This window comes from Eucalyptus grandis, chromosome 6 (genome assembly GCF_016545825.1).
Source record: "Eucalyptus grandis isolate ANBG69807.140 chromosome 6, ASM1654582v1, whole genome shotgun sequence".
Lineage (NCBI taxonomy): Eukaryota > Viridiplantae > Streptophyta > Magnoliopsida > Myrtales > Myrtaceae > Eucalyptus > Eucalyptus grandis.
The window spans coordinates 32,619,077-32,627,966 of record NC_052617.1 but is presented as its reverse complement, the minus strand read 5'-3'; the positions used below and the strand labels follow the sequence as shown (position 1 = coordinate 32,627,966).

The following is an 8,890-nucleotide window of genomic DNA, read 5'->3' as shown; positions in this document are numbered from 1 at the left end:
ATGACCTGTTAAGAAAATTCATGCTCATATGCTAAAGGAAAAAATCATGAAACTCAGTATAGAATGGGTAAAAAATAAGTAATATCTCCAGTAAGTTAATATAGGTACGTCGCATTAACTCGTAGACTGAATTCAATGCTCACCTCCTAAAAAAGGAGCCACACCATCCCACTTGCAAAGTGAAATGCACCACCTCGAAGGGACCAGAGTTGGCCCTACTTGAGTTTTGGTTACTATGGCACCAACTTCTTCCGGCTTCCCACGGCGAAGTGACGCGAAGGGAAATACACAGTACGCTGATTGCCCTCAAAAGTGGGGCTTCTTCCGACAGGCTGCTTTTGGCTCGGTCTAAAGATGATGTTGTCGCAACTGGAATTATGGTCCCACCGGCTTTTGAAACCGCGTGGGGACCGATTCGTCCGATTGACGAAAGGCTAAAACCAGTGGGTCGGTGACGTTTCTTTGCCCCCCCTGCCTTCCTTTCCTTCTGTCGGACTAAAGAAAGAGTCCGATGCGTAGACGCCTATTTGACTCTCCACAGTGTTAAATCAGCACGATGTTATGCCAATATCAATCAAAGAACATAAAGATAAATGCGGGTTAATACTATAAAAAAAATTCCAAATTAATACATTTATAACAAATTTACCCTATGTTAATCTTCATTAAATTTTACTGTTTAATTACTGAGTTTGATGATACGTGATAGTTAATGCGTACACCCATTTAGGATTTTACTCTCCGTTTGTCACAAGTATATCAATTTGTGATTTTTGTAATGTTAATCCAATTTAACAAAAACTAACGAATGATAAATTTGTCACGAATATATCGGTTTTGGATTTTCGATAGTTAAGTGTATCAATTTGAGATTTTTTATGATCAAAAAATTAATTTTGAATAAATTTATCACAGATGCATCAATTTTAGGTTTTTCATGGTATTAACACATAACTTATGAGCTTAAATTAAATATTTCAAGGAGATCACTGAATGTATTATTAGCTGTGCGAAGTAGCTCGAAAACCTGCCGACGCATGTCCTGATATTTTTGAGAAATAATTTCATAGGGAAAGAAGATTTTGACATTAGCCAAATGTGGGCCGAGCATTAAGGGGTCGCAATACCTCGGTTTGGAACAAGTCGGTGGTACACGTCCTCCGCAAATTATCAAGAAAACTCTCTTCATCCCAGCAATATGCCTTCATTCGCCCTGTAGCACGAAATGATGACCTTCGAAAGTCCTCCGTGCTTCGGGTAAACTGGGCTGCTTCTGCAATCAATATAGAAAGATTTTGTGGATCGCAAAGCATCTTAAACGGCGCACATTCTACCGTAATTTCGATCCAGAACGTCGTATTGTTGTACATACAAAATAGTTGAAAAGTCCTCTGTAGTTGGTTGATATCTGTAATTTTTACGATCCGATTACTGTCGACTCGAAAGGCGGGGCCCTTGATGAACCCAAACATCACATGACCGACACCCTGTACTCCAACACCAACCTTCAACATGGGAGTTTCCAGCACCACCCCCAAACCCTCTCTCTCTCTCTCTCTCTCTCTCTCTCTCTCTATGGTACGAATTTTGTTGCCTAAAGAACAAGTCACTTCACCTGCACACTGTCACGTTCACCTGCACACTCCATAGCTCTGCCCTTCTTCTTCTCATGTATAAATGACCACACCATTCGCATTACTTCCTCGCACACCATTCGCTCAAGCGCACACATTCAAATTCGAAAGATCTCTGCTTCATTCACCACACCATGAAGATGGTTCGAGCGACAGCTTTCCTTCTCGCATGTCTCCTCGTCAGCTCCTCTCTGCTCGACTTGGCAATGGCCGGATCAAGTAAGCACATCATGACTCGTCGTTGTTAGAGCGATGCTAACCTACGAAAACCGATGTGTCGAACTGAGAGAGAACTGAGAGCAACGGCTTTGCAATATTCAAACAGCCGACCAAACTTCACTTAGACTAATTCGAGGTTTGGTTGAATTTTGCAAGGTTTCTGCGGGTCCAAGTGCTCGGCGAGGTGCGCTAAGGCGGGGCTGAAGGATCGCTGCCTCAAGTACTGCCAGATTTGCTGTGACAAGTGCAAGTGCGTCCCCTCCGGCACCTACGGCAACAAGCACGAGTGCCCGTGTTACCGTGACCTCAGGAACTCCAAGGGCAAGCCGAAATGCCCTTGAACATCACTACCGCCTTAAGTATTCGTTAACTATGAATTATCAAAAAATAATCTCGCCTATCTTACGTTATAGTGCTTATGAAGTGCCCTCGAGAGTCGAGATATCATATGGTCGAGACTATAGATGGCTGGTTATCAACTTTGTATTGGTCACTTGAGTAGGTTATGGATGTGGATAAGCCATGAAAATGGAGCATGATAATGCTCGAAGTTTAAAGCAGTTCGGGTGCGTAATCTTAATTTCGCGGCTCAAAGAGTGAACTGTGACCATATACAATCTTGAATCTGGGAGAACATAATCCTTTCGTAGTAGCCTCTCTCTCTCTCTCTCTCTCTCTCTAATTTCTATGAGTTAATTTGTTTCAACAAATGAACGGTCCAGAACATATTTTCTTAAAAATAGTCATCTCTATAAAATGGTCACGAGTACATGAGTGATGTAAAAGCTAAAGATTCACCAACAGATTAAGAGTTACAAGTATACAAATTAAGAGACACAAAACCACGTAAGTTCTTTTACTGCACTCTATTGCAAAATCAATAGAAACTGGTGCTTTCCTGATCCAACCATGTGATCAAGCACAATCCATGTCATTCACAGTTCACTTGGTTAGCCGCAAGGACAGATTTTTTGTTCAGCGATTTTCTCTCTCGACAAAAGCTGCGCAGCTGCCTATGTTACACTCTGCAATCTTCTAATATTTTCGTCTGCCTAGCATGTTTTCTACTGTATAACCGTATGAGGGACTGCTTTATAGGCTTCAACTATATACCCCTGGTAGGAACTGCTTCTTCACACACTACGTCGAATGTGAACTTCCTCCAACCAAAGATTGGATGGATGCAGTTAGAAATCCTTCCTCTATTGATGTATTTCGATAATTTGTGCCAGCCAAAAAAATCATAATGAGAAGATGGACATGCCTGAGTCAAAGCGGCGGAGCTCTTGCTCAGGAATGACGAGCGGCGGAAGCTCTTGCTCAGGAATGACGACACCTACAGGCTTGTATGCACCAGATTGTTGCCAGTTATTCTTCCAAACAAACCATAGTGCGATGCTCGTTAAGGTGAGCAACAGTGCTACAGAAGCTACTGCAGCCACTGCCAAATAATTACGCTGCCACCATGTGCTGCACCAATCAAGAAGAAGATACTGTTAGAGAAATAATAAGCAGCAAAATATGGCAGGCCATATTGGCACAAAGTTCCTAGACATTGACATTATCCGTCCCTCTCTGAAATTGAACATATCTTAAAAGTGCTAAATGTCCAAGAATTCCAATGCTGCAACAACTCAGCGACTCAATAACAATGTTTGTAGGTGGAGTCCCAATGTTTTTTTTTTCTGCAATCAACTATTTCTACTCCAACCATCAACAGCCCATTGTTCCCTGTATTCATATGGCTTCTCAAATTCATGAAGATGATTTAGTCCATCTTAAGGGAAAACCAACGAAGTTAAATCACAACTGAACATGTAGACATTGAAGAGGAAATTGAAACCTCACCGCTTCTTTTGAGGCTCAATTTTCCATTCAACTAGCTGATAACTACCGAATCTTTCAGGAAGCTGCACGTGATGATCTCTTAAGCGTGTGATTATGCTCTGCATACAAAACACACGAGTCAGGAGTGAAGCTGCAACTACAAGAGCCTACTTGTCGATTAAATTCTATGAAAGAAAAGAAGCAATACCATTGCAGTGGTATTAGAGAAGTAATCAGCAGAATCTGCTGGAAAGATAGCCAACTCAACAAGGAACTGATTTCCACTGGAAGTGAATTTCAGCAAATGGACCTGAGTATTAGGCAGAAGCAGGTAAGTTTGGAAGATTATTCTAAACACAAAACTAGATGACATCACATAGTTTTTATGGAGCTAAAATCCAGACAGCAGTCAATATCTCACACTTGATAAAAGATATGACAAGGGTATACACCCTGACTGAAGGAAACAAATTGAACATCTTAAAAGTGCAATGCTAGATTTAGAAGATTAGGTTACTTCTTAAATTAATAAAATCGTATTTTGTGAACTCAGGAGATAAGGTCAAGCATACTATTCAAATATAGATTATCAGTAAAGGTTCCCGCAAGATCTGACCCTTACCTGTGAGGTACTCACTCCCAACTCATGAGCAATAAGTTCTTCAAATTCAGTGAAGTTAGGCTTGCCACTGTAGCTTTTGATGCTGAATGACATGTTGAACGTTATGATGCCTACTCGAAATTCATCTGAGCACAAAAAAATGGTAATGAAAATCTTTAGAAGAATCCAACCAAAAAAAAAAAAAAATTCAGAAGAAGATTTTTGAAGTTGCAAGATGATAAGAAAAAGTACTCTGGAAAATTAAGCTATCTTATTCTCGTAATGCTTTCGAAAAATTAAGACAGTAAGAAAATCGGTGGATATGAATCTCAGTCAAAAGGAAGACCCAGCATTGTTGAGTCTTTTACAGTCTGACATATGTCAAGAACTAGAAATGGAAGGAGACCAAAATTTAGTAATCACATAGCAACTAATGCATTTAACTTCTTCCATCTTTCTTTTAAGCAGGATTTTAATGACTAGGAGGGAGATGCCAGAATTGACAGAGTGCAGCACCCATCAAGATGCATACCCTGCTAACTACATCTCATTCTGGTAGAATACTTAATGTACAAAAACAGCTAAGGGCATATAAATGCTTGCAGAAGTTACTCTTCTTACCCGGAAACGAATTTGGAGTCAATCCACTCGGAGCTATGCTAGGAGAAATAGCTGAAGTATTATTGTGCTTCTGTGGAACTAAAGGTGCAGGTGTAGGACTACCAGTATCTTGCAGTCGCTTCCACAGTTCAGAACAATTAGTTTTCCAAAAGCCAAGCTTATTTTTCTCCCTATCATAAGTAACAAGCATGTTGCGGACAAGTATACCTGCCAAACAAATAGAGTGGGCTGGATCAGGGTTTGCAAATTGCTAAGCATTCAAAAAAAAAAAAAAAAAACAAAGAGAAGGGACAGCAGCAAGAACCAAACTATGTTTCCAAAAGCAGTCTGAAATATATAAATGCAGGGAGGGGGTGTTGGTTGGGTGGTGTTGGTGGTGGGGGAGAGAGAATTTCGAACTAATAAAAAGTACCTCCTAGGAGAGTGGTTTCATCATTTTCGTTCTGGAATATTCCTAAGCAGTATGCCCCAGGAACCTTTGTATGCTACAAACCATTTTGGGGCAACAATGTAAAATCAAGAAGATATATCAGGCTAAATAAAATCAAGAAAGTTTAGAATAGAAGTCGAAATTATGTAATAAACAACTCGAGCTTCTAGGCAGCATTAATACAAGTCTCTCCTGTCTATAAAGCATTCTTAGCCAACTAGTAATACATCCATCCATAGACAAAAGCATAAATAAAGCATCCTACGAGGTGATAACCTTGAACAAGTAGTTCTCAGGAGACAGTGACAGCTTTTGCTTGTCGCCAAAAACCATATCAACCTTTGGAAATACTTCAGATAACCTGGAGATGTCCCTAAGCATAGGTTGAGAACAAAATTCAGTTAAGCACAGTAAGAAAAAATTGCCAGTGTGCATATTAAGTTTATCTGCCACTACCATCCAGCACCAGCAAAACAAACATCTTGGAATTTTGGATCGGGTCCTGGAATCTTTCTCAGGGATCGAACATTCTCTGTAACCTGCATTCGAAAATAAAGAATTGCATCATATATAGCATAGCTTTCAGAATAGTGCATGCAATGTACTTCATGGACAAGGCTTCTGAAGAAAATTTCAGTTTCGAGTGCTCCATTAACATTCAAATGCAGTTGAACTCATTGTTAAGCTATTTTAGCTGATGCTTCTAAATCTGATGCCACATTAAGTAATTTTTAACTTATTTGATGCTGCCTATTGTCATCTGTGGCAAAATCAATCAGCTCTCTTGAGATCACTTTAGATGATGTTTCTAAATCTGAAGCGCAAAAATCATCTCTGGTCATTGTTAACCAACTTAATTTCTACGATGTCCTAGCCTTACACAGGGATAAAAATTGAGTCAACTGAGAATTCACCATAGTAACTCTGACTTTCAAGATCAGAGAAACACTTTCCCAAAGCCTTATCATAGTCAAAATAAATACACAAGTCCTTATGAGTCGTCCTTTGAGCCTAATTATATTCAAGAGTTGGAATGACCAGTTAAGATAAAATTCCAGAAAACCCAAGAGTTATCATATTTTGAACATGGTTTGACATTATAAGTTCCGTATAATGGGCATATGGGTTCACGAATATTAATGCCAGCAAATAAGTGAATAAGTTCCTGGAGGTCCTCAAGCAAATTGCTCATGTTAGTGGACTTTATGCATCTTAAGCGTCAACTATGCACCAGGCTCAAACATTCTGCTTTATGAAAATATGAATGCTACCTAATGGAAAGAAATATTGGATAAACTTTCAAAATCTAGCAGTCAAACAAAATGTTTCCGAAATGGACACAGATATACAAGGACAACTGTACTGTAGAATTTGAATTATTTAATTTAGGCTAAGAAACCTTACAGCATCCCTGAATGCCAGAAATGCCTTTGCTGGTAGGTATGCAAATGTGGTTCCACTATCCAAGACCGTTCCATGTCTTCCATCAAAAATACTTGGTGTCAACTTCAATGGCTCCCCAGCAACATGTATTTCCTTCAGCTCGATATTGTAATACGGACTGTGAACATTCCAATACTATCATAAATGTGTGAGATGCACTAATTGCATTTGCATCCTCAAGGATGTCAGCAATCTAATTCAATATGTCAGGGGGCTGTTTACCTGCGGTGAGGATCCGAATGTGAGAATACCATTCCTGTGGGAGGAACAATACTTCCAAGTATCATTGCACCACCTCCCATGCCCATACCACCATAACATAATGAGAAAGAGTTATCAATAACATGCTTCTCAACGAGCTGATTCACAATGCTGAGATAACCACGTCCCAAGCCCATTATGCCATCTGCTCGTTGGCTGAACAGATCACCGGTTTCCACAATTTCACACCCAAAAACAGCCCTCTGGGGTGTGAGCTCACTTTCATTCCCAAATGATACAAGATCATTTCCCAGCATGCCGGTACTGGAGCTCATCTCAGCGTACCGTCTCTGATAAGTGCACTGCTTTCTTGCATCGTCGCAGGAGCAGTGGGCATTGCATTTGACAGGTTGATAGGTGGAAGATAATTGAGGTTGAAATCTTGGATCCTGGATTATTGCAAGAGACAGTTACAAACAAACCAAAAGAAAAAAAGATATCCTGGTCCTCCACACCAGTCAACAGCATCTTATAACTTATCTGATCGTTCCAAATCCAGAAAAGATATGAAAACTGTCCATAACTGAACATTGAACAGCACAACAGAACAAAAAACGAAATTTCTCGGTAGAGGGGAAAAGGAACGTTACCATCTATTATTGCAGCTGTAACAAACACGACAGATCATTAATACCCTGTTCGTAACTTTCCAAGCCTTTTTGACATATATCAGCAGCATAAAAAATCAACCACCAGAGCAGATACCATCATTTTAATTACTTCAGTAACCAATCAGGCCTTTGAGAGAAGAAGCTCGACTTGCTATGTAGCAGTCTTACTAGAACTGTGGTTGAGAGCTCTAGACCATCTAAGCTATCAACAGAATCACCATAGTCACGGGTATTCCGCTAAAAACTGCTAAAAAAAATTTCAAACCGAAACTAACTAGAACTGCCCCGTTCAGCCATGATTGCTGAATATAATCCAAAGAAACAAAAAGAAAAGGAAAGACAAAAAAAAAGGCTGAAAAAGCAGCTGAGAAACCAGACCTGATGTTTACCACAACGCTGACAATTGGAACACGGAACGTAAGTGACGGTGCTTCCCGTGTCCACGATCAGCGCAAACTCCTGAGGAGGCGTCCCAATGGCAAGACGCGTCGTGTAGTATCTGCAAGAATCGCCCCCACCGAAAAAAAAGGAAACCCATCAAACATTTCGGCCCAAAAACATAGATAACCAAGACAAATTCAGCGAAGACTCGAAAAAATGAAGAGACTTGAAGATGACCCATTAGAGAGGAGATCGTCGTAGAGCCGCATGCGAGCGCTGGGCGAGCGAGGGAGCTCCGAGCCGAGCAATCGCCGGCGGTGATGATCTCTCTCGCGAGAGGAAGAAGAAGAAGAAGCAGAAGAAGAAGAATCCCGGGGCGCTTTAGAGAGAGGCAAGATCAACGGGCGGTGGAGATCGCCCGGACGAGGGAGAGCGTGCGCGAAGGAGACGAGGAGCTCGGGCAGAGACAGCCAGGCGAGGAGGAGGGCGGCGGCCAGCCGAGACGCGGGCGGAGCCATGGGAAGACGGCCGCCGGAGAGAGAGAGAGAGATGGAGTTTTGTCTTCGGGCAGTCAACGAAGGGAATTGAAGAAAGAAAAACAAGCTACGAACTCCTTTGTTGATATTTGCAAGAAACTAAAATAAATTGCGGCGGATTATATTATACTTTATTTATTTATTTATTTAATACCCGTGAGTGCATTTCGATTGACAAGAAAAAGGCCCAGAAAAGAATAATCTGGAAATATAAATAAATGAAATTGGATTAGATTGCATAATTGTGATTAGGGGATGGACTGATAGAAGGGATATTTGTGCTCTTCAAGGGGCTGCTGCCCACACGACAGAGCACATAGGTTGCG

At 40.9% G+C, this 8,890-nt stretch overlaps 2 protein-coding genes across 2 annotated transcripts; one reads left to right on the top strand and one right to left on the bottom strand.

Moving 5' to 3' along the window:
* The first annotated feature begins 1,585 nt into the window (after window positions 1-1,585).
* Window positions 1,586-2,505, top strand: LOC104449282 (peamaclein). The gene is made up of 2 exons (XM_018876504.2): window positions 1,586-1,853; window positions 2,010-2,505. The coding sequence occupies exons 1-2, from the start codon at window positions 1,769-1,771 to the stop codon at window positions 2,192-2,194; spliced, it is 270 nt and encodes an 89-aa protein (XP_018732049.2). The 5' UTR covers window positions 1,586-1,768; the 3' UTR covers window positions 2,195-2,505.
* Window positions 2,506-2,581: 76 nt separating this feature from the next.
* Window positions 2,582-8,631, bottom strand: LOC104449283 (aspartic proteinase CDR1). The gene is made up of 12 exons (XM_010063398.3): window positions 8,266-8,631; window positions 8,026-8,146; window positions 6,998-7,425; window positions 6,737-6,893; window positions 5,789-5,871; window positions 5,609-5,705; window positions 5,315-5,387; window positions 4,903-5,109; window positions 4,303-4,427; window positions 3,889-3,990; window positions 3,702-3,799; window positions 2,582-3,323 (listed from the first exon to the last, which is right to left on the bottom strand). Exons 1-12 carry the CDS (start codon window positions 8,544-8,546, stop codon window positions 3,095-3,097), a joined length of 2,001 nt encoding a protein of 666 aa, XP_010061700.2. The 5' UTR covers window positions 8,547-8,631; the 3' UTR covers window positions 2,582-3,094.
* Between the last annotated feature and the right edge of the window lie 259 nt (window positions 8,632-8,890).

Excerpts from the sequence above, each read along its gene's own strand:
- LOC104449282 (XM_018876504.2), top strand. The coding sequence starts at position 1,769 with ATGAAGATGGTTCGAGCGACAGCTTTCCTTCTCGCATGTCTCCTCGTC. Across the intron at positions 1,854-2,009 it reads CTTGGCAATGGCCGGATCAA|GTTTCTGCGGGTCCAAGTGC; the intron begins GTAAGCACATCA and ends GAATTTTGCAAG.
- LOC104449283 (XM_010063398.3), bottom strand. The coding sequence starts at position 8,546 with ATGGCTCCGCCCGCGTCTCGGCTGGCCGCCGCCCTCCTCCTCGCCTGG. Across the intron at positions 7,426-8,025 it reads AGCGTTGTGGTAAACATCAG|GATCCAAGATTTCAACCTCA; the intron begins GTCTGGTTTCTC and ends GCAATAATCCAG. Across the intron at positions 3,324-3,701 it reads ATTGAGCCTCAAAAGAAGCG|CACATGGTGGCAGCGTAATT; the intron begins GTGAGGTTTCAA and ends TGATTGGTGCAG.